Source organism: Octopus sinensis, linkage group LG1 (assembly GCF_006345805.1).
Source record: "Octopus sinensis linkage group LG1, ASM634580v1, whole genome shotgun sequence".
In the NCBI taxonomy this organism is placed as follows: domain Eukaryota; kingdom Metazoa; phylum Mollusca; class Cephalopoda; order Octopoda; family Octopodidae; genus Octopus; species Octopus sinensis.
The window spans coordinates 27,626,838-27,653,993 of NC_042997.1; the positions used below are offsets into that span (position 1 = coordinate 27,626,838).

Consider the following 27,156-nt stretch of genomic DNA (forward strand, 5'->3'; position numbering starts at 1 on the left):
CCATTCAAAATACGACCATTAAAGCATTCCCAGATTTCCCCACCCCCTCTCCACATCAGCCTCATTATTCTTCACCTATCCTACCAAGAACTCAAAACGACCTCGAACACACAAGTGCAAACAAGGGAGTCAGAGAAAGGCAGAATGCTACTTATATCTGAACACTACTACAGAAATATACTTTTAAAAAAACTTTTCTTCTAATTTTTCTAAATTTAATTATTTAATCGTTACAGTTGAAAAGGTCTCAAAATGACCGAAACCGGTACTGAAAGATTCACTATAAAATCATCTTAGCATTTTCTATTTTTGACTTGTTTTTTCATACATATATATATATATATATATATGTATATATATATATATATGTATGTATGTATGTGTGTGTGTAATATATATATATATATATACATATAAATATATATATATAAAATATATATACATCGATATACATTTTTAAATGAGGGGGAAAAATTTGATATTAATCTAATAATAATACCATCAATTTAACACCAAGTGGCTTAGCACATAAAAACCAAGGAAAAATACATCGATATACATATATCTATATTATATATGTATATGTGTGTATGTATGTATTATGTAAGTATGTATATATATGTGGTGATGGCTTCATGCAGGCAAATTTCTTTTAACAGTTTAACACCACTTTTCTCGCGCTATAGTTTCTCTTTCAGTGACAGCAGTTACATTTGCCAGGTGCATTTACTAAGCAGTATAATTTCTTTGCCACTTCAACCTTCTAAGCTCTTCTAGGCCACCAAAAGCCAGAATAGAAATAACGGACCGTGATCGAAATCTACTGTTCTCAACAATGTCTGTCCTTCTGGCTGGTCTTGGATAGTTATAAAAACAAGAACTCCGTAAGTCAAACTCAGTTAGTGAGAACCGAGTCTGGCTGACCGGCTGAACATAATGCCGTCTCTGAAGGAAAAGGTACAAAGGGACAACTATGGTAACTCACCAACGAAGCACTTTTTCCACCCCGCTACTCTCATTTTCATTAACTTATTTTCTTTTCTCTTTAACATTACCGTATCGTCCTAAATGCTACAATGAGATCATGTAAACACGTACTCATGCCGAAATTACTTTCTTTAACTTGCATGCTTTACAAACTGTGTTATACTATTTCACTAGCTTAGTAGACGTTCTACCATAATAGGCATCGATTACATTGGTGATCCCGATTAAAGAATGGCAACCTTTGCATGAAATGTCCCATCCATCTATTACGCTGGTGTCCTCCTCTAAAAACAATTGTTACTTTCTAATGCTACATGCCGCAGCATTTTGCTGAATTCGAACTAAACAACTATGGTCTTCATACCAACAGGCGCTAAACCAGAGGAAACGAATGACAACCTTTATCACCAGCAATTTGTAATCTTGTTCCACCTGTTACAGTAATCGTAACAGAAAACACTATGTTGCGATGCAATCTACGATGCACTTCACAATTATGCAACACAGCCGACGCACAAAGAATTCGCTCACCATGGAAGCCAATAAATACATAATTTTGAGTTACATCCCCAGAAACCAATTGGAAGAAAATACAGAAGCCCACACAATAAAACTTTTCGGCACACACACGCTTTTCGTCTCGTCCCAACGTACAGACCCTGCGTTGTCTACGAACTTTTGCACGTATATAAGACTCTCATATAGAATCTCAGTAAGTCTTTTTCTTTGCATGCACATCTTTTTGCACTTTCAGCAGTAGACTTTCAACAAAGGACACTATTTTCAACTAAGTTTGCCACCTTTTCTTTACTCATTTCTGTACCGTTCATTTCTTTTGCTGCATCGCACAACGTTCATACATCTACCTGCATGCTAACGCTGTCACATTTATGCACCATACCACACCATGCTTTTCTCGTTTGTTTTTCATGCTCCGTGAACCCTTGTAGACACAACTCTAGATCGGTCACGTATAGAAAGAGACCCTAGGTCGGTGTCGTATACATTGAGAAAGTTGTTTGTCCCTCACAACGAGCCAGCATGCCACACTTTTGCTCCTGCACGTTCAAAGCATTTAATACCTCATGCACTGGCTGTCATATTCAGTACTGCTCTTGATCACTGGCATATTCAACACTGTAAATTGCATTTGTAATCAATGAACTAGCTTTACTGTCTCATCATTGAGCACCCATTTGCACACACATACGCAACTCTATTATGCCTCTACTGCGTTGCTTTTCAACACGCCTGTGCAATCTCAACTCTTTTCCCGACTCGATGCACGTCGGATGTTCAAATGCTGTTTAGACATAATTTCCCTCTGTTTGACCAATGTTTGCTCACGTAACGAATGGAGAAATTTACCTATCTCGCGATTTACTCCAGCATGCTACACTGTCGTTCTTACAAACTTCAGCAATTACCCACGACAACAGCACCAGACAGATTTCACTTCTGAAAAAACTTCAAGGCTTTTCATACATTACAATCCTGCAAGAAGATCTACGTTCTCATAGATTAAGAATACACTGACTAGCTCACCTGGGCTTATTTCACAGTGAAATTTCACAGGTGAACATCCGCTCATGTATACTCCCTCACCCACAGGCACGAGCAAACTGATCTTCCGTACTGCCCAGTTACTAACTGCACATTCTGACACGCAAAGCGTCACCGCTATTCCGATTCATTTGAATAAATATACCGAGTACACGCCAATGATCCCCATCTCCATATATGCAACATTTTCCTTAACCATGCATTTCTTTTTCTTGTTCGATTCGTTTCCTTTTGTCGGAACCTCTCTGGAGGGGGAGTGATGTAGTGGTTTCATGCAGGCCTAGCGTGGATTCGAACTTCGAACGCCAAATTTCACTTAAAAGTTCAACAGCAATTTTCTCGCGGTAAAACTATAGTGTTTCTGTCACTGATAGCAGTTACTGTCACTGATAGCCAGATGCCTCCACAAAGCAAAATAATGTCTTTGACTCTTGACCCTTCAAACTCTTGTAGGCAATCAAAAGCTAGAATAGAGATAACAGATCACCAACGAAATCTATTTTCCTCAACAGTATGTCTCTCCTTCTGGCTGGTTTGGGATAGTTATAAAAACAAGAACTCCGTAAGCCAAACTCAGTTAGTGAGAACCGAGTTTGGCTGACCGGCTGAACAGAATGCCGTCTCTGAAGGGAAAGGTACAAAGGAACAACTATAGTAACTCATCAACGAAGCACTTGTTCTGCCACAGCATTATCACTTTCACTAACTCACTTTCTTTTCTCTGTAACATTACCATATCTCTCTATATTATACTAGTATGAGATCATGTAGATACGTACGCATGCCGACATTAACTTTCTTTAACTTGCATGCTTTACGAACTGTGTTATACTATTACACTAGCATACGAGACATCTCACCATAACAGGCATCGATTACATATATATATATAAGAGGGTGATTTTATAGATTCGTTCAACCGTAGCGCAAAAATAAAATTAGGACAGCAGCTGGAAGTGCTCGGGTGTCACTGAGGCGAATGAAGAAATAAATTGAAAGGTATAATGTATAAAAACTCCAGTCGGTGAAAACAACTTTATATTATTTCCAAAGTATCAAAATTGAATATAAATATATATTAAAATAATAGGACATCCAATGGCAAAACCGAACAGTATAAAATATATACATATACGCGAATAAAATGTGGTTAACATAAAAGGGTAATATGAGTGAAGTCGAATGAAGACAAATATGGAATGAATTCATGTATAATAAAAGCGACCAAAAATTTAAAGCAATGGAGCTGATTAATATAAATAGAAATATTAAAAAATACACGAGTATAAATACAAACAAAAAAACAGAAATGAGACGTTTTCCTCTTAAATCCTTAAAAGTGTTTTAGCCCGAAGGCTGCGGTCATGATGAAAATGTGTTGCCGTAGGATTTCCTTAATGGAATATATATTAAGAATGTGAGGCAGCATTCTTTAAAACGATCTTAGAGATGGATTGAAATGCACTCTGTTCTGGTTTCCTTACACATTACATTTTATATTTTCAATCATGTATTTTGATACAAGCTGGTACATGGAAGCTGCACGAACACCATCGCATATACGATTACACACAAAAGCACGCGGGCACGCGCTACCGTACATGATTATATATATATATATATATATATATATATATATATATATATATATACATATATATATATTACAAAAATTACACGTAGGATAAGACACAAGGACACTAATCCTTCTTCATTTATCGACCAAAAATACTAACACCCAGTTTCATGCCTTTAACGAAACTGAGTAATTGTATGTTTCCCATTCTTGTCCGTCCGTGGCTATTGAGTTGATGGACGCTCATCTCTAGCGATCGAAGTGTTTCTTAGAGCTTTGTCACTTTCGAGACTACCTACACACACACACACACACACACATGTAGATAGATTGATAGATAGATAGATAGATAGATAGATAGATAGATAGATAGATAGATAGATAGATAGATAAATAGGTCGGTAAATAGTTAGATAGATGGATAACTTTCTTTTATTAGCCACACAGGGTTGAATACAGAGGGGACAAATACAAATGTAGAGCTTTTCTTTTCGAGGGTGGAAAAAAAAGGAAAATAAATGTAAGATTTCGATCAAAAGGGATCGAGAGGAGGTAAAAAAAAAAAAAAAAAGGAATCGTGTATCACAGAAACACTTTAAAAAAAAAAATTGATAAAACAAGATTGGGTTCATCCAAGGGAAGAAAAGCTTACAGAAAAGACCACGGGAACTACATGAGAGCAAAATGCTCTCTCTCTCTCTTTTACGATTCTGTCATGCTCAAAAAGGTTTCGTCACTCGCACGCACCATCTTTGCTACATTCACCCATCTTTTTTTTTAATCTTTCGCGAGACAAAACTTCCCTCTCCATTCTCACCTTCCTTTTCAAATGGTACTTGAAAAAGTTGATGAGCGATTGGCCAGAGAGGTAAGTGTTTGTCTCTAATCCTTTCGCTCGGGTCCACCGCACACATTCTTTCACCATGGCCACCAGTACGGTGAAAACTGCCTTGCCTTCCCGGTTGAGGGAAGGGGGTCGAGCAACTTACACGATAGACTCGGCCGATAGGCGGACTCGTCCCACACGTGACAGTAGCCGTCCGGCATAAGCCCACAGGTCTGAAATGGTTGGACATTGCACGAGTGCGTGCAGAACGGTTTCGTCGCTCTGACCCCATCTCGGGCAAGTCGGTCCAGTGTGTCTAGAACCGTGTCTGTAGAGCTTTTCCCGAACAGGTAATGCTTCTCGATAGCACTACCAGGCCAGGGAGCTTTGGTGACTGTTCATAGGTCCCGGCCCGAAATTTGTCCTGAACAGGCGGGTCAGGTGTTCCACGTCGACGCACAGACTCTGCCCGAGATCGTCGTCGCACCTCCCCTCCACTAATCCTCTATAGAATGCCTTTGTTGTGATGGAGTCGCACAAGTTTGATCCCCGACGGCAGAGTTGTTTGAGAGTAACGCGACACTCGCGGTGCCATTCGCCTAGCCTCGGTCTCTGCTTGATCCATGACTGCAGTTCGGCCAAGGAGACGAGCTGCGGGAAAGCGCGCCGCACAAAAGGTGACCACACCTGTTCACCGTTGTCTATGAAGCGCCGGAGATGTCGCAGTCTCAGCGCATGTCTGCGCATCATCAACCACGGCATGCCCAGCCCTCCATTTAGCGGGTGTTGACAGCAAATTGATCGCCAAACCATCGGAACGCTTCCCTTCCACAAAAAAGTGGAAGAGTATGTGTTCCAGTTTGGTAATGGTAGGGTCAGGACAAGGTACAACGGTCAAACGGTAGTCGATGACGGATGCGATCTATGCGTTCGCCACCTCCGCCCGACTTTTTAGGGATAGTTTACTCTCGGCCCATTGCTGGCTGAGAGTGGCCACTCTACTCGTTATCTCGCCGCAGTTTTTTTCTCCATTTACATTTCTGTACAAAACCAGACACCGAGAAATTCAACCGGTCCGTCTGTCCAGCGTACCACGATGGAGACGTTTTTGGACGGCATGGGATTGCTTCCCCAGGTACCTAGCCGCAAGCCAACTGACTTTTCCCGGTTAATTTTTGCTCCTGTTACCGCTTCGTATTCTTTTAGGGTCTCGTCGACCAAGTCGACATACCTATGTATCAGCACAATGACGGTGACATTGTCCGCGTATGCAGACACACTCCTCCCGCATCCCAGCTCTCGTGAGATGCCCCTCGGCGTCACCAGCTTCCGCAGTGGCGGCTCGTAAGTCAATACGTACACAAGCGAAGAGAGGGGCGTCCTAGAAGAACCGAACGCATGATGTTAAATGTTCTGGACAGATGACGATTTACGCGAAATACCGAGAGGATAACTCTGTATAAGGCAACGATCCAACCACGGAAAACTGGATCGAAACCAACCGCACTAAGAACAGCCTCAAGTAGCGATGGTCTATAGATAGATAGATAGATAGATAGATAGATAGATAGATAGATATATAGATAGATAGATAGATAGATAGATAGATAGATAGATAGATAGATAGATAGATATACAGAGGTTTGACAAAATGATGGAAACACATAGCATCATAATTTTGAAAAAAAACTATATAACCGTCAAAATCTTGTTTATTTTTTTATTTACTATTAGTGTTTCTTAATATGTTTTGCTAAAATTGCTCTTTCTTTTCAGTTATCAATCACAAAATGTAATTAAAATTCATTAAAATGACAGATCTATTGGACCTTCAAAGAGATCAAATCTTTGCTGTATGCTTTTACTCCACTCTAAACGCTTTGCAAAATTTGTTTTTTAAAGTAGTGGTTTCCAGATTGCAGCCCTCCCGTGGAATCAGGCATTATGCAGCTCCCGGCGATCTATTTTTGTGGAACCTGGGTTCTCGAGGTGGTCATTAAGCTCTGAAGTAATTTTGGAAGCTGTACTTTTGTGATCCTTTCTCACAATTAGCGTTAGCCGCTAGCGTAACGAAAATAACCAAAATGTTTGGTGTATGAAGTCCAGTCTCGGAAAAAATTACAGCCTTAGAGAATGAGGAAGAAACCTCCTCGGCGAAACAAAATTCCGGAAGAAAACCAAAACTTTGAGATAGGGGCCGTCGGACACTAACGCTAATTGTGAGAAAGGATCACAAAAGTACAGCTTCCAAAATTACTTCAGAGCTTAATGACCACCTCGAGAACCCAGGTTCCACAAAAATAGATCGCCGGGAGCTGCATAATGCCTGATTCCACGGGAGGGCTGCAATCTGGAAACCACTACTTTAAAAAACAAATTTTGCAAAGCGTTTAGAGTGGAGTAAAAACATACAGAATTGGTCCCTAGAGTAGTGGAAGTATATTATTTTATCGGACGAGTCATCCCTTACCTTATTTCCGACCACCGGCCGAGAATACGGTTGCAGACAGGAAAAGAAGCATTTGACTCAGACTGCCTTCTTCCAACTTTTAAACATGGAGAAGGATCTGTGATGATATGGGGGGGGGGAGTATATCTTGGAAATCCACCACCCCAATTGTTTCCCTTCATAGCAGAAGTAATAGTCAAGGCTATTTAAGCATTTTATCTGATCAAATTCATCCTATGGTTGCGAGACTGTTTCGGACTGATACGCAATATTTCAGGATGATAAGGCATCAATTCACATACTCTCTTTTACTCTTTTACTTGTTTCAATCATTTGACTGTGGCCATGCCGGAGCACCGCATTTAGTCGAGCAAATCAACCCCGGTACTTATTCTTTGTAAGTCCAATACTTATTCTATCGGTCTCTTTTTTGCCGAACCGCTAAGTGACGGGGACGTAAACACACCAGCATCAGTTGTCAAGCAATGTTAGGGGGACAAATACAGACACACAAACACACACATATATATATATATATATATATACATATATACGACAGGCTTCTTTTAGTTTCCGTCTACCAAATCCACTCACAAGGCATTGGTCGGCCCGGGGCTATAGCAGTAGACACTTGCTCAAGATGCCACGCAGTGGGACTGAACCCGGAACCATGTGTTTGGTTAGCAAGCTACTTACCACACAGCCACTCCTAGCTAAAATTGTTACTGAATGGCACGAGGAAGATTCAAGTGAACATCTTATCTGGTCACCACAGTCCCCAGATCTTTTATGTTGCATTTTAGAAAAGCATGCAAGGATTCGGTATCCTCCACCATCATCACTACTAGAACTGGAGAGCGTTTATCTGAAGAATGGACAAAACTTAACTTTGGAAACAAATCAAACTTTGTACGAGTCCATCGCTCGTAGAATTCAAGCTATAATTACTGCCAAAGGCGCTCTACCCGTATTAAATAATATAGTATATTAAAAATAGAATGGAAAAGTACACAACACAATATTTTACTAAGAGCCCGTGTATTAAGACAACTCACCGCACGACATCCGATTAACAGGTAAAAGAGGAAACAAATTATACGCTATGTCCTGGTTACTTCAAACGTTCTGCAATTTATGTAGGTCACGGTTAATTTGACTCAATATCAAATCCTTCAATTTACTGGAAGAGAATTCTGTAAATTTTTCTAGTTCCCCCTGTTTATATTTATAACTTTTTTTTCTTTTGCTTAAACTTTATGACATATGGTAATTCCACTGCCTCGAGTATTATGTATATAAGGAATCTCAGAGTAGCTAATATCATCACAAGCGAATATCATTTTAAAACGATAACACGTACAAGCCTTGTTTGATAATATATACACATATAATAATATTGTCATTCTTTCGATTCCAAGTGACCAACCATTATAATGAATACTACCAACGTAAGTAAACATAAATTCTTAAAATTAACTGTTACATTTATATCTTTAGTCACATTTCTATGTTTACTCTCATATCATTCATGTTAAAATTTACCTTTATTCAAACGAGTGAATCATTTTGCATCGAAATAGGAATATGAATTCATATAACTCCTTGAAAATCCATAAATGAGTAATAAAATACAGAAGAGAATCGAACCTCAAATCTCAAAATATTCTATATTCCATAAGTTATGTGTAAACCAACCATACGTAATTATTTACATTATTTACATTTGACGGATATTTATCATCATCTTGTTTGTTGTTAACACTACGTTTCAGCTGATATATCCTCCAGCCTTCATCGGGTGTCTTGGGGAAATTTCGAACCTGGGTTCTCATTCCTAAGGTATTTTTTCCCCAATATTCCGAGTTCGATTCCAGGCTGTGACCAATATGAAGTAAATAATAATAATAATAATAATAATAGTAACAATAATAATAATAATAATAATAGTAGTAGTAGTAGTAGTAGTAGTAGTAGTAGTAAAAATAATAATAATAATAATAATAGTAGTAGTAGTAAGTAGTAGTAGTAGTAGTAGTAGTAGTAGTAGTAGTAGTAATAATAATAATAATAATGCCATCGGAAAATACTTTAGGAATGAGAACCCAGGTTCGAAATTTCCCCAAGACACCCGATGAAGGCTGGAGGGTGTATCAGCCGAAACGTTGTGTTAACAACAAATAAGATGAGGATAAATATCCATAATAGGTGGCGAGCTGGCAGAAACGTTAGCACACCGGGCGAAATGCTTAGCGGTATTGCGTCTGTCGTTGCGTTCTGAGTTCAAATTCCGACGAGGTCGACTTTGCCTTTCATCCTTTCGGTGTCGATAAATTAAGTACCAGTTACGCACTGGGGTCGATGTAATCGACTTAATCCGTTTGTCTGTCCTTGTTTGTCCCCTCTATGTTTAGCCCTTTGTGGACAATAAAGAAACAGATAAATATCCGTCAAATGTAAATAATGTAAATAATTATGAATGGTTGTTTTATCCATAACTTATGGAATATAGAATATTTTGAGATTTGAGGTTCGATTCTCTTCTGTATTTTATTACTCATCTGTGGATATTCAAGGAGTTATATGAATTCATATTACTGTTTCGATGCATGAATTTGTAAATCTACAATATATTTTTCGATCATGCTAACGATATCGATAGTGCTTTCAAATCTATTCCATATTTATTGTAGTCTAACGTAATCAGAACTAATTTTGCTAATCTTGAGATTATGATTTCTTCGATGTCCTAATTTACTTGAGAGAATTGCTTTATAAAATTATAACACATTTCAAGTTTTAGAATATTTCGATGATCACTTTCTATTTCTTACACAATCAGAAGTATTTTGCTACCATAGAGTCTATGATCTCTTCGATCTCCTAATTTACTTGAAATTATTGTTTTGGAAGAATTTGGGCCCAGAATTTGAAACCAGAAATTGAAGGCGGGCATGGTGCCGTCAAACATTCTGCCCAGGCGCGCAAGCAGTTCTACCGGCTCGCCACATTTAAGGAATTATAATTCATTGAAAAAAAAAAAATAATAAATAAATAAAAATTTAAATTTTTAAATTTTATTTAATTGAAGAATAAAAAATTTAAAAATTAAAAAAATAAAATTCATTGAAAACATTTTTAAATATAATAAATAAAAATACACAAATTTCACAACTGGCTAAATCAATGACAACGACAAATTTATTGAGATTTTTTGGTCATCTGTGTTGTTCCTCTAAACATCAGATATCTCACAAATTGAAATATCGCAGTGTTTGATATCCTATACCTTTATCTCGATGTTTAAATGCAGAAAATAACGCGTTAACATAATAGGTTATTGTAAATATTCTCCACAATTGTTCAATTACTATTTTCTGCATTTCATTTTTACATCTCTTGCATTTAGACATAAACTGTTTGTCAAATTTCTTTGTTTACTGAGGAAATCCTATAAGTATCAGGCTAGGCCATCTCCAACTATTCTTATTATACTTCACATTTGTAACTTTCATGCTTCGGATACGAATATCAACAGGTGAGTCATTTCTGGTCGGAAGTATTTCGTTCATTAGTTTTCTCTCATAAAAATACACCTCTGTATTTTCCTTTCGAACCACACATGACAACGAGTGCCCTCTAATCTTTCATAAACACGTGTGAAATCATACATGTGTGTGTGATTATGTGTATGTTTTTCTGTGTGTTTGTGTGTGAGTGTGTATAAGTGTGTGTGTGTGTATAAGTGTGTTCCTTTGTGTATAAGTCTGTGAGTCGGTGCGTGTTTTTGTGCGAGAGGGAGAGGGAATTTATGTGTGCTATTATATTATTCTTGATTTCTTTCATTCATTTAACTGTGGGTCATATTAAAGCGTAACTATTCATCTTAACATTTTATTTTACGCAGGTTCTCCTCCAGGTTGTAATCTTCCTCCTCACCAACGTCGTATTGTTCATATCCTCGGCGTCAATTCCGACTCAATGTAAAATACCAAACGATTTGAAAGTCCAATACGAGGAACTTTCCAGCGCAGCGATCGGCAATAACTTTTTCCTCCCAGCTGAAATGGCTCCAGCGGGAAGTGACCAGCAAGCACTGACTGTAGGAGATAAAACTTGCCCAACATCTTCCGTATCTACTGATATCATTCGCGAGCGTTCAACCTGCCCATGGTACCTGAAAATTACGCACAATTCCACATATTTTCCTTCATCACGCACTGAAGTCGTGTGTCGCTGCACAGACTGTCTGGACTCTGACAGTAACCACCAATGTGTGATGGTTTATACTCCAATGACTGTCCTGAAACGTACAGCTCAATGCGTTGATGGACTGTACGTTTATAAACCAAGTGTCATCCATGTAGCCACAGCCTGTGTGTGTGCACGGAAGGTCGATGTAATATCAGGAGGAAATGATGATGAATATGAGTCGTAATATCGGCCAAAATCATCAAACATTCAAATGTGTGTAACACAAAAGTTTTTCATAATGTTATGAAAGTTTAAGTAAACCACTGTGTGGTTGTTATACGAAACACCGCTATTTCTATCTTTCTCCCTATCACTTTCTCTCTCTCTCTCTCTTTCTGTGTATACATACATACAAACACACACACACACACACACACACACAGACTCACACACATAGTCACAAACACAAACACGCACACACGCTCAAATACACACTCACGCACACACTTATATCATACAAATATAAATATATATGCGCATTTAAATATGTATATAAGTATATATTTCAAACAGCATACATAAATACATACCTACGTACATACATGCATACATACATACATACATACAGGCATACATACATACATGCATACATACATACATACATACATACATTCATACATACATACATGCATACATACATTATTACATGCATATATTGGCAAAAACTAGTTTTGTTTCTTATATGTTGTTCAGACATATTTGTTGTACATAATTTTGCTTTTTTTCTATTTTGTAAACACTGAAGGGAACTCTTATCTTATTTACTATCATATTAATATCCCTTTTTTTATGCTTTTACATAAACCTATATCATGCTTCTTTTTATATAAATATTTGAAACTGATAACTGGTATTGAATATGTTTACATATACGTTACATGTTCCTAACATTAAATACTCCGATCTCGATGGTTAATCCTCATTTTAAGAACCATCCATTCACACACGTTATCGTACTTTGCTAGCATTTTGTCGTATATATGAAAGCATAACTACGGAACATAATTGTAATAATGAACAACACTTCATTCCATTTCAGTAAATTTTCAAGAACGTAGGTAAAATTTTCAATAGTGCATAAATGTGAAGTGGTGCATGTCTGACTATGTTTTGGTTTTATATGTATGTATGTATGTATGTATGTATGTATGTATGTATGTATGTATGTATGTATGTATGTATATACACACTGAGAAAGAGAGAGAGAAATGTATAAAGTTAGGACATTTATTCACAAATTAATTCACAAATTTCTTCATGTATTAATTTAACTATGCAACGATTTATACTTATATGTTTTCGTTCAAATCGTTGCTCATCCTTTTACAAAATAATTTTATATTTACAAATTAATTCATATAGAGAAGCTAGCGTCCACGAAACTTTGACATGACACTCCCTTGTAATTGATGATCACGTGAATGATAGACGAGTCGGTAAGGGAAGAGGACTGTGACAGACACAAGGTTCTTTGAATCCATATCCATATCAAATAGTTACTTAAACACTAGTGCTGAGTCCACCAGTAAATTCTCACTAATAATAACTTTTATGTAATATTTATATAAATATATACTTTTAACCGTTATATAAGTTTGAAACACAATATATATAAGTATATATATATATATATTATATGCGTATATTTGTATATATTTTAACATAATTTCTTATACGCGTGTGATCTGCAGTAGGCGTGAGTGCCTGTTTGTGTGTATGTGTATTTGCTGACACACAGATGCTCCACACTTGTGTGTGTGCATGTGTGTGTGTGTGTGTGTGTGTGTGTGTGTGTGTGCGTGTGGTGTATGTGTGTGTGTGTGTGACTGTAATGGAGGAAATGATATTTTTAGACAATGTATTATTTAAATTTTTCTATGTATATATTTAGAACTATGTTTATCATACAAAGAATGAGTGTAAGAGTGTTTAAATATATTTTTCTGTTGCTGTTCCATAATTCAAGACATGAACGATATATATTTTAATTTGTGTTATATGTTTATTTTATTGTAAAAAAATTGGATCGTAATATCAATAAAAAGTGTATTTCATTACAAAACGTGTCCTTTCTTTTGTTCATATTTTCATTCTCTGATCTGAATAAAACCTGTAAATCTCCACTCACCGACTGCATGGACAGCTGAACACGAATAAATGCACTTAGCCCAGAATCTATGCAATTAAATTCAGTGAAGCAATTTTCCTCTCCCACAATGGAAGGAAGAGTACTTTTGATTTAATACTATCACCGTTTATACAGTTTGACCGCGTCTCTGTGACTATGAAACAGGCATATGAAGAGCGTCTCATTTAATCCAGGTATAAATTTAAAGCTATTACCTCACTAGAACTACACAGTATATATTCACCTCTGATACGAACGAACTGAGTGAGACAAGAATTAAAGAAATACACGAAAGATCATTTTCAATTTGCTTCCTTGTTACGATAACAATATTTCAAGAGGGCTAAAACTCCATGAAAAATCTCAAATTCCACATTCTAGAGATTATTTTCTCTGAGTTTGATAAGGAATAACACCATTTACAGGCTACCTACTAACTAATGAATTCCTTGTTATACTAACTAATGAATGGTAGTCTGAATGGGATAGTAACTCTGACGGTGGTCTCACCTGACACCCAACTTCCGCTTTTGGATCCACGAAACTGTTTACATGAAACAGAGGTCACACCTCGGGCAAGGCTACCGTAGTGAGTCTAAACCATAGTGAACAGAGGTCACACCTCGGGCAAGGCTACCGTAGTGAGTCTAAACCATAGTGAACAGAGGTCACACCTCGGGCAAGGCTTCCGTAGTGAGTCTAAACCATAGTGAACAGAGGTCACACTCGGGCAAGGCTTCCGTAGTGAGTTAAACCATAGTGAACACGAGGTCACACCTGGCAAGGCTTCCGTAGTGAGTCTAAACCATAGTGAACAGAGGTCACACCTCGGGCAAGGCTTCCGTAGTGAGTCTAAACCAGTGAACAGAGGTCACACTCGGACAAGGCTTCCGTAGTGAGTCTAAACCATAGTGAACAGAGGTACACCGGGCAATCCGTAGTGAGTCTAAACCATAGTGAACAGAGGTCACACCTCGGGCAAGGCTTCCGTAGTGAGTCTAAACCATAGTGAACAGAGGTCACACCTCGGACAACTTCCGTAGTGGTCTAAACCATATGAAAGAGGTCACACCTCGGGCAAGGCTTCCGTAGTGAGTCTAAACCATAGTGAACAGAGGGTCACACCTCGGGCAAGGCTTCCGTAGTGAGTCTAAACCATAGTGAACAGAGGTCACACCTCGGACAAGGCTTCCGTAGTGAGTCTAAACCATAGTGAACAGAGGTCACACCTCGGGCAAGGCTTCCGTAGTGAGTCTAAACCATAGTGAACAGAGGTCACACCTCGGGCAAGGCTTCCGTAGTGAGTCTAAACCATAGTGAACAGAGGTCACACCTCGGGAAAGGCTTCCGTAGTGAGTCTAAACCATAGTGAACAGAGGTCACACTTCGGGAAAGGCTTCCGTAGTGAGTCTAAACCATAGTGAGTGTAGCCAACGTCTCACAAACCTTCTCTGAGCTAGAGTTTGTCACCTTATGCATGTGAATAATGGACACGGTGCACGGTGAGGAGACTATATTGACAGCGCATAAACAAATTGTAATAAACTTTAAAACTTACTTATTTTCATGTCGAATTGATTGCATGCCGATAAACATAAACCAACATTTCCACTGATCGAAGTACAGTAGCTACTCCAATTAGCTGTACATTTTTAAAATGATATAATGTTTCATAGAGCCTCACAAAAATTTCACTGTCGAATTCACCTCCACAAATACGAATTCCTATTCCAAGGGACACAACTCTTATCTATCATCCTTCTATGCATTTTCATTTGTTTTCTGTTTTCCCATTTTTGAGTTTTATGTTTTTTACTCTCAATTTATCAGGGTCAATACATTAAGTTCCAGTTGAGTACTGGGGTCGGTGTGATTGACTGATCCCTCCCCACAAAATCCAGGCCGTGGGCCTATAGTAAAAAAGGATTATTATTATTGAGTGAGAGAGCAGTGCAGCCAACATAGTGAAACTGGGGTGAAATATTAGAAGCCCAGTATACCCATTTGATAAGGGTACACCAGGCACATGCATCACAGCCATATGTGCGTGAAAATTCTTCTTCTTCTTCTTCTTCTTCTTTTCTTCTTCTTCTTATTCTTCTTTTATTATTATATTATTATTATTATTATTATTATTATTATTATTTTATTGTTATTATTATTATAAGTAAGTAGTAGTAGTAGTAGTTGTAGTAGTATAGTAGTAGTGTAGTAGTAGTAGTAGTAGTAGTAGTAGTAGTATTGTAGTAGTAGAGTGGTGGTGGTGGTGGTTGGTGGTGTGGTGGTGATGGTGGTGGTGGTAGTAGTAGTAGTAGTAGTAGTAATTTGGATTGAAAGAACTGAACAGTGGTATAAATTGTCAACACAGTTATCTCTTCTTCCTCTCTTCTTTCTTCTCTTCTCCATCGACACACCTTTGAGATACACAGGCACCCACACACACACACGCTCATACACACATACAAACACACACACACACACACACACACACACTCTCACGAAACAATGATAAAAAGAAATCCAGACAATTTTTTGAGATGTGACATTTTGAGAAGTGCCCCCAGATTGAAGTTGCCAGCTGGGTTTGCCATTTCTGAAAGCCAACAATCATTTACTATTGAAAGCCTGACCAGCTAGATTTGCCATTTCTAAAAACGAAGAATCATTTACTATTGAAAGACTGACCAGTTGCACAAATATAAACACGTTTTCTTCTTTCTCTCCTCTTCCTTCCTTTTATTCCCTTTTCCATTTGACACCTCTTTCAGATACACAGACACCCACACACACGTGAGCACATACATACACACAACACATACACACACACACACACTCTTTATCACAAGACAATGATAAAAAGAAATCCAGACAATATTTTGAAAAGTGACATTTTTCCCCCCTTGGAGTGACCAGCTGGGATTGCCATTTCCAAAAGCCAAGAATCATTACTATTGAAAGACTGACCAGCTGCAAAGATATCAACAAATTTTTTCTTCTTTCTTCCTTCTTCGTCCTTTACGTCTCTTTTTCTTTAACACTTCTTTCAGATACAAACACACACACACACACGCTTTCTTTCTCACTTTCTCCCCATTCCTCACCCTCTTGTACTATCTTACATCTCTCCCCACCCCTACACACTCAATAATACGATAAAAACAGACAAAATTCCTGCAAAAGTTTAATTTGACAACTCCACTAGAGTGGACGAAAGTGTTAATATATGATATATGATTTATAAAAGTATGTAACATACTAATAAATATCTGTAAATATAAAACCATCTAGATTTCTGGGTACTTCGTTTCTTCTAATATGTATATACATATATTATATATATATATATATATCATATATATATATAGGGAGAGTGTTTACGAAAAAAAACAAAAGGCGATGACAGATGGAATAGAAAAGGTCTTTTACGTTTCAAGCCTACGCTCTTCTACAGAAAGGGACACAGAAAAAACAAGGAGAGAAAATATGTGTAGTGGCTAAACGATCATGGCGCGATAGTATATATATATATATTTATATGTATATATATATATATATATATATATATATATATATATATATATATATATATATATATGTGTGTTGTATTTATATTATATATAAATACATATATATATATAATTATATAATATATATATATATATATATATATATATTATTAGTGAATGAAGAAATGGAGTTGAACGAAGATTGAACAGAAATCGTTTTATTGCATTCTACACGTGTTTCGAAAGCCACAATTTACCAAATTCCGATTGAACAAGGAGACCATATTGTGTCTTTCTCTTCAGGAAGAAATAGGAAATCCGTTGGCAAAAACAAAAACAGAACAGAGGCGCAGCAAAACAAATCGAACGAGGCTCCTAAGAGCCCATGGCCATGGGCTCTTAGGAGCTACTACCACCGAGATCTGCACCCGCGGTCGGCTTCACCCGGGCTCGCGCCCGCGGCTTTTGTTATTTATGAGTTTAAGGAAATTTTATTTTATAAGCATGATAATTTAGTGAATACTTGGGATGAGCGCAAAATAAAATGCAGACACAAGTTACTTTACTTATATAATAAATTTCTTGATAAATAATGAATATTTATTAGCCTTAATTAGCTCCTTATTTGTTGATTTATGTAATAGTATTCTAAATATAACAGGTAATATGTAGTACTTATTATATTAGTTTATTTTAGTTATTTAGGTTCTGTTTTTAATTATAGTTAGATTATATATAGTTGTTTATTTTATTACTAAATATTTTATTACTAAATATATTTTTTAATAAATATTTAAAGGTTTATTGAATATAGAGTTTGGTAAGTTACAATTTTATTTATCTTTTAATAAAGTTAAGTTTATATATTTTGTTATATTTCTGTTATAATTTTGTTAAATTATAATTTTGTTAAATTAATCTATTTGTATGTAATCTCTTTATATCTGAAATAGATTTATTTAGTTGTTTATTTAATCTATTTTATTTAATATAGAAGTATAGATTAGTAATATTAAATATTTAGATTAAACTTAACGTTTACTCTATTTATGTATTGTAGTATGAATATAGACATTTATATACGTATTTATTATATGATATATTATTATGTGTTTAGGTGTGTATGTATATATGTGTATATGTTGATGTGCGTGTATATATATGTATATGTATATTTATGTGTGTGTGTGGGTGGGTGTATATGTGTTATTTTGTATATATGTGTATTGTATGTATGTACATGTACATGTATATGTGGTGTGCATATGTGTATGTCAGTATGGTGTGTATATATGTGTGTAATATATGTATATGTATGTATTGTGCATGTATGTGTATATATGTATATTATATATGTATATGTATATATTCTATATATATATATATGTATATATAGGTATATATAGTATACATATGATAGTTATACTGCAAATTTTGATAAGTTTTTAGAGATTTGGTTATGATCACTAATTTTAGCTTATAATTATAAGAGCATGCGGAAAAAGACTTTATTGTACGATGAGGGGTTACTATAAAAAAAATTTTTTATATATTTATTAATCATATAAGATTTTAAGAATATATTTAATAATTAGTGGTTTTAATCATTAAATTATTTAATTATTTTTGTATTAAGTATTATTTATCATAGTATTTATTATAAAATCTTATAGTATAGAGTGATTTATTCTTTATTTGTGACTTCATTCTATTTACACTGATAAACCATTCATCTTCATTGATAAAGAGTATTTGTTCCTCACGCTTAATGAATTCTTCAACAATTTATTCTTTTTTTGCTAATAACGTAGTTCCACGAGTATTCTTATAAACGCTGTAAAGAAGTTTTCCGATTCAAAATTTTTGTTCATTACAAAACCTCGCTAAGATAAGTATTTATTTAAATTTAAGATCTTTAAATAGTAAATTTTAATATTTTATAAGTCTTTGGTGTAATAAAATATTACTTCTGAAAATATTGTTGTTTATGTAATGATCTAATTATCGTAATTTTTCTATATTATTAGATATTAAATTTAAGTTATTCGTAAGATACTACTTAGCGATAGATTATGTTTGATAGCAAATATACGAGGTGTCTAAAGTTAGGCTTTGATATACATGTATTAATAGTATTAATTGTAGTTTAAATTTCTTATAATTAAAATTAGATAAACTTTGATAAACTTAGATATGTTTGACTAAAGATTGGTCCAGGCCATGTCTACTTAATAGCATAACTTAGTATTGTCTTTTAAAATTGATATTCGCTAGTTATTCCCATTGATAATTATATTTATGTTATTTATAGTATTTATTCGATACTATATAACTACGAATGATGATTATTCTATAAGTATTTTACATAAGATTTCCGAAAGTTCGTTTAAGTTTATTTGTTTGTATTTTTGAAATTAGCTATTTCATCTTTAAATATGAAAAATTAATTTATTAGGTTTTTATTATATGTGCATATATATTTATTTATAGAGATTATTTTAGATCTTAATTATAATATTTATATACATTTATATATTTTCATTGATAATTTATATATAAAAGTTATTTTTTAAAAATATTTATGTAATTAGATATAGACTATTACCGATATTAAATTATTGGTGGGTTTCCTACCTTATAAATTAAAATTAATAATTAATATAATCGATTTGGATATAATCATAATTGTTAAGTTTTAAGTTTCTAGTTTGATAATAGAGTTTATTATAAGTAAAATTATTATATTATTACATCTTAAAAATATTGTTAAATATTCTGATTATTTTTTAAATATTTCAATTAACCTGAAGATTGACTGTAACCATAACTCGAATTATTAATTGAATTTAAATTATTGTTATTCGAATTGGTACAGCCATGAAACATCGTAGTGTTTTACTCTTTATCTTTTATTAAACTTTTATACTTTGATATATATATTAAAAAATTAAAAAATTAATTACTTAATTAATTAAAATAATTAAAATAATATATAAATATAAAATATTCTCTTACTACATATATATATTATATGTATATATATATAAAATTATAAGTTTAAATTACTTAAATAATTTTTTATTTTTAACTTTTATATTTTAAATTAATTTTATGTATTGGCTTATGTTTTTCACTGTTGATTTGCCTAATGGTGGTTTTATCTCTAATTTAATATAATATAATATAATATAATATATTTATACTATAAATGTGGATTTAATCCTAAATCTCATGTTCCGTGTAAGTTTGGATTCATTCCCTAATATTATTATATTATATATATATATATATATATATATATATATATATGTATGTATAGATAGATAGATAGCTAGATAGATAGATAGATAGATAGATAGATAGATAGATAGATAGATAGATAGATAGAGAGAGAGACAGACAGACAGACAGATAAATAGATAGATAACCAGATAGATAGATATAGATATATACATACATACATACATGTGTACATGCATATATACATACAAATATAAAATTGTATGGAGATATATGACGTTATTCATGTATATTATACGTATGAGATCGCACCTATCAATCAAATTTAGATTTATATTACGATTTCAAACTACATCTGTAAGATGTTTTACAATGTCACACATCTTTGAGAATATTATAGCTATTTTATTGTCCCTCGTAAAGATCTAATCAAGTACAAGCGGTTGTTTAGCAAAGTCGATATCTATGTTATTAGTATCTTTTATATCCTGACACTTCAGCCTTTCATTGTTTTAAGACTCTCGTAGGTCTTTTAAAATTCTTATTTTCTTCTTTGGATATTTACTTGTGCCGGTTTACAGTAGTACACTTTAAGAGGTCATGTTTCAGTAGCCGGAAACATGTTTAACTATGCAAAACATTAAACAATGTAACGTAGCTCTTTCTTGTAATAAATGCATTTAAAGCAAAAGGTTTTCATGGTCTTTTATATATACTACCATTGATCCCTAATTTACGATTTTGCTTGCAGGAAAATTGTAAAGAACAACGTGGTGACAGCACAATTGTTCCGTATTTAAGTCTTAGAACAATTGAAAAATGCATGCTTTATCTATAAACAAGGATAGTTATTAAACACCAAAAAGTATTAGCTTTCACCCTACAAGCTCTAACTAGTAATGTAGTAATAAAAGCAAATAAACAGCTGACCTTGTTAACTTCGGAATTCAAACATGTGTCTACTTGCCACTCCTACTTTCTATATTATGCACCGCTTTCATTTTCCACACATTGTTGTACTCTTGCATGGAAATCAACTGCTAATGTAAGTCTTCTCAATAAGTGTGACCTACATTAGATTTTACTTTTAAATTTCTCTCACAGTTTAATTTGCAAATAAGGAATCATCATTGGGCGCAAATTGATATACAAATATGAAGTTAGTTCTTTTTCTGAAATTTCTTTATCAATATTAAAAGGCGATAGGGTGGCGGTACCCTCTACACGCCAGGTAAAAGACTCCGGCTATTGTCAGTCCTTGATCAATTCGACAATGTTTTTCATCCTTTCATGATCGATACCAGTTGCGCATTAGAATCTTCTCTTTCTACTGATATCATCCTTGAACGCTCAACCTCTCCCTGGTTGCTGAAAATTATTCATGATTCAACAGTTTTTCCATCATTACGTACTGAAAAAGTTTGTTACTGTAGAAAGTTGTTGGGCAGCGTGAGGCTGCAACCACGAATGTGGTATTCTGTATAATACGATGATTGTCCTCAAACATTCAAACGAATGTGCAGATGGATTGTATAAGTATAAACTAAGTGTGACTGAAGTAGCTACAAACTGTGTGTGTGTGAACAGAGGGTCTAAATTATTATTGGAGGAAATGGGAGTCAATATGAAACGTAAAAACGACGGAATGGAAAAACTGGAAAACGTTTTATTCATAACTAGCAGTATCGCCCGGCGTTGCTCGAGTTTGTAAGGGAAATAACTATATAAGCATTTTTTTAGAGAGTTGTAGCCAAAAAGTAGCAAAAAATGCATTAAAATGGGAAAAAAATGATGGTAAATTTTTTTTTAATCTTTGACTCATCGTAGACATTTTTAGAGATTTACTTCCCTTATGTAATAGCGAAAAAATGCATTAAAATGGAAAAAAATGATGGTAATTTTTTTTTTAAACCGTAGACTCATCGTAGACGCACGCTAATACCCAGCGGGCTCGATATGAATCACGACTATAAGATACCCGGTTTTGGTTAAAATGCACCGCAAAATGTGGGAGTAGTTAGGAATCTAAATCGTAGGAGACAGACAGCACACAACCTCACTTTTATATATAAAGATATAAATATGGAGCATTTCGTTGGTTATAATATTATTCTATACTTTATATACGTACATATATCTATAAATCTACCTCCATAAATATATACACAGGAACACACACACACAACATATACTCACACATACACAACACATACTCACATACGCATACAAACACACACACACACGCACATATATATATAAATACTTATTTATTTATATGCATATATATGCATATATATATATGCATATTACATAAAAGTTATTATTAGTGAGAATTTACAGGTGGATTCAGTACTAGTTTTTAAGTAACTATATGATATGGATATGGATTCAAAGAACCTTGTATCTGTCACAGTTCTCTTCTCTTACCGACTCGTCTATCATTCACGTGATCATCAATTACAAGGGAGTGTCATGTCAAAGTTTCGTGGACGCTAGCTTCTCTATATGAATCAATTTGTGAATATAAAATTGTTTTGTAAAAGGATGAGCAATGATTTGAACGAAAACATGTAGTATATATATATATACTAAAAATTTAATAAATAAAACATATCCATCCATACATATAAGTACATACCTACTTCTATATGTATATATACATGTATATATGGGGTACAGGACACCACAGCTGTCTATACATGTATGTATTTATTTATATATATATGTATATATATATATGATAGATCGCACATTTAATTTCTCTCCTTGTTTCTTTCTGTGTTCCTTTCTGTGGAAGAGCGTAGGCTCGAAACGTTAAAGACTTTCACTTCCCGAGCGTTATACTAATATATCTATTTGTTGTCTACACCACCTGTCTTCATCTTTTGTGTTTTTTGTGAATTTTCCTCCTCTATACACACCACACACACACACACACACACACACACACACACACACACACACATATATATATATATATATCTATATATATATATATATATATATATATTAAATTAAATTAGAGACAAAACCACTATTAGGCAAATCATACAATGAAAAACTTTAAGCAATACATAAAAAATATTTAATTTATATTATTTAAATATATAACAAAATTATTAAAAAGATATAATTAATATAACACTACGATCGTTTCATGGCTGTTAATTTCTTTAAAATTTCGAGTTACAGTCATTCATCAGGTGGTTTAAATATTTATCTTGGCGAGGTTTAAACATATATACTATAATAATAATTTCAGGGAATAATATTCCTGACTTACAGGGAAAATTCAATTTAGAAATACTGAATCAAATTTCACAAAATATATAATATATATATAAAAATTAGAAAAGAACACCTTGTATCAATTCAAAATGAACAACTAAATTATACCATCTAGAAAATGATAAATAATATAAAATAACACTAATAATACGATGATTAAGTAATGTGCAAAATGATAAATATATATATATATATATATATATATATATATATATATATAATATTAGGGAGTATATCCAAACTTACAGGGAAAATTAAATTAGGATTAAATCAATTCACAGTATAAATATAAATTAAATTAGAGATAATAAACCACAATTAGGCAACTCAACACGTGATAGACATAACCCAAAACATAAAAAATAAAATATAATTAATAATATATAGTATATATATAAAATATAAAACTTAAAATTTAAATTATTAAAATTAAAATTTTAAAATTTATATATTTGTAAATTTTTATATTTTAAAATTTTTTAATTTTTAATTTTTTTTTTAACTAAACAAAAAGGTATAAAAAGTTAAATATAATATAATAAGTATGAGAAGTATTACGTTCCGAACGTAGTAGTCACAGTAAGTAGGAAGTTGAATGTAAAATACGTTGCCTTATGTATTTCTCGTTCTATTTTTAATGCATTATCTAGTAATTGTCTGCTACAGATATCTATTTATTATCTATCTATCTATATATATATCTATCTATCTATCTATCTATCACTATCTATCTATCTATCTATCTATCTATCTGTCAGTCTGTCTGTCTATCTAGCTAATATCTATCTATCTATCTATATATCTATCTATCTATCTATCTATCTGTCTGTCTGTCTGTCTGTCTACCTGTCTGTCTATCTATCTATTATCTATCTATCTATCATCTATCTATCTATCTATCATATATATATATATTATATATAATATATATATATATATAATATATACCTCTTATTATAAAAGGCAGATTTTATCTGCCTCCTTTGTAAGTTATAGAAATCTACAATATAGGATTTCTTCAATTACAATTTACCTATTTTTTAAGAGTAGGATGCATCGGGTCATGCCAGGTCCATTTTTTAAAATTTTTAAACTCCAATTAAGCAAAATTTACAGAAAAACTCACATTCTAGTGTGTATGTCAAATGTTTTTCTTAATGTGATTTACACCACACGCAAACACACACACACACAAAGGAAGCGAATTGTTTCACTGACGCTATCACCCTTCTCCTCCTTTGTCTTGCAAGTTTGCAGCTATTAAAGTGAAAACAGTGAATCCGACAGCGATAAAGAAAACGAATTGGTACCTGAATGGATGTGAAAATTTAAAAACTGTTTCTTTCGGTGATTTTTTGAAGAAACTGCACCAAGCCACAGACTTTCCCAGAAGAGTAAAGCCTTAGACTATTTCTATTTACTTTTTCGAATGAGCCCATTTGAAATCATTACGGCAGAAGAACGAAAAAACGTTACGCTAAACGTAAACAAAACGAAAGAAAGGATAGTTTGTTATTTCCACAACCTTAAATGAAATTAAGGCCTATTTGCCATAAATATTATTAAGGGTATCAGAAAGTTACCCAGAATAACAAATTCTATCGTAAAATTTTGTTGTATACCCAATTGAATATTAGCTAATAACCATTTTCTATAGCGATGTTTGAACAAATTTTAATAATTTTACAGAAAGTTACCCAGAATAACAAATTCTATCGTAAAATTTTGTTGTATACCCAATTGAATATTAGCTAATAACCCATTTTCTATAGCGATGTTTGAACAAAATTTTAATAATTTTACAGAAAGTTACCCAGAATAACAAATTCTATCGTAAAATTTTGTTGTATACCCAATTGAATATTAGCTAATAACCCATTTTCTATAGCGATGTTTGAACAAAATTTTAATAATTTTACAGAAAGTTACCCAGAATAACAAATCTATCGTAAAATTTGTTGTATACCCAATTGAATATTAGCTAAACCCATTTTCTATAGCGATGTTTGAACAAAATTTTAATAATTTTACAGAAAGTTACCCAGAATAACAAATTCTATCGTAAAATTTTGTTGTATACCCAATGAATATTAGCTAATAACCCCTTTTCTATAGCGATGTTTGAACAAAATTTAATAATTTTACAGAAAGGTACCCAGAATAACAAATTCTATCGTAAAATTTTGTTGTATACCCAATTGAATATTAGCTAATAACCCATTTTCTATAGCGATTGTTTGAACAAAATTTTAATAATTTACAGAAAGTTACCCAGAATAACAAATTCTATCGTAAAATTTGTTGTATACCCAATTGAATATTAGCTAATAATCCATTTTCTATAGCGATGTTTGAACAAAATTTTAATAATTTTACAGAAAGTTACCCAGAATAACAAATTCTATCGTAAAATTTTTTGTATACCCAATTGATATTAGCTAATAACCCATTTTCTATAGCGATGTGTTGAACAAAATTTAATAATTTTACAGAAAGTTACCCAGAATAACAAATTCTATCGTAAAATTTTGTTGTATACCCATTGAATATTAGCTAATAACCCATTTTCTATAGCGATGTTTGAACAAAATTAATAATTTTACAGAAAGTTACCCAGAATAACAAATTCTATCGTAAATTTTGTTGTATACCCATTGAATATTAGCTAATAACCCATTTTCTATAGCGTTGTTTGAACAAAATTTTAATAATTTACAGAAAGTTACCCGAATAACAAATTCTATCATAAATTTTGTTGTATACCCAATTGAATATAGCTAATAACCATTTTCTATAGCGATGTTTGAACAAAATTTTAATAATTTTATATATGTTGAATTTACCTGTATCTACCTGCAATAGAGTCACTTTGTGACAAAAATTTAGTATAGAATGGTTGAGGACATTTCATTAATTATCTTCCAAAAATTACATTAATATATGATAAATAAAAAAGTTATAGTTGTTTAATGAAACCAGACTAAATTTATGATTACGTTAGAAATTAATTGAAAACACATAAGGGGTGTATTTGGTCAGAAATATAGTAACGAAAGGGTAAGAAAAACCAAAAATATTTTATTCTTATAAATGTTGTATTCAAAATAACATTTCTTTTAAGAATGCGTATATAACAAAGTATGTGTATATAAACTACGTGGCTTATATTTATATATAAAGAGTGAAGTTGTGTGTCGTCTCCTACGATTTAGATTCCTAACTACTCCACATTTTGCGGTGCAGTGTAGCCAAAACCGAGTATCTTATAGTCGGAGTCATATCGAGCCTTGGGTATTAGCGCGCGTCTACGATGAGTCTACGATTTTTAAAAAAATTTACCAT

The 27,156-nt window shown here is 33.5% G+C and overlaps 1 protein-coding gene across 1 annotated transcript; it reads left to right on the forward strand.

Moving 5' to 3' along the window:
- The first annotated feature begins 8,726 nt into the window (after positions 1–8,726).
- LOC115212113 (interleukin 17-like protein) lies at positions 8,727–11,990 on the forward strand. The gene is made up of 2 exons (XM_029780957.2): positions 8,727–8,849; positions 11,306–11,990. Exons 1-2 carry the CDS (start codon positions 8,835–8,837, stop codon positions 11,834–11,836), a joined length of 546 nt encoding a protein of 181 aa, XP_029636817.1. The 5' UTR covers positions 8,727–8,834; the 3' UTR covers positions 11,837–11,990.
- The last annotated feature ends 15,166 nt before the right edge of the window (positions 11,991–27,156 follow it).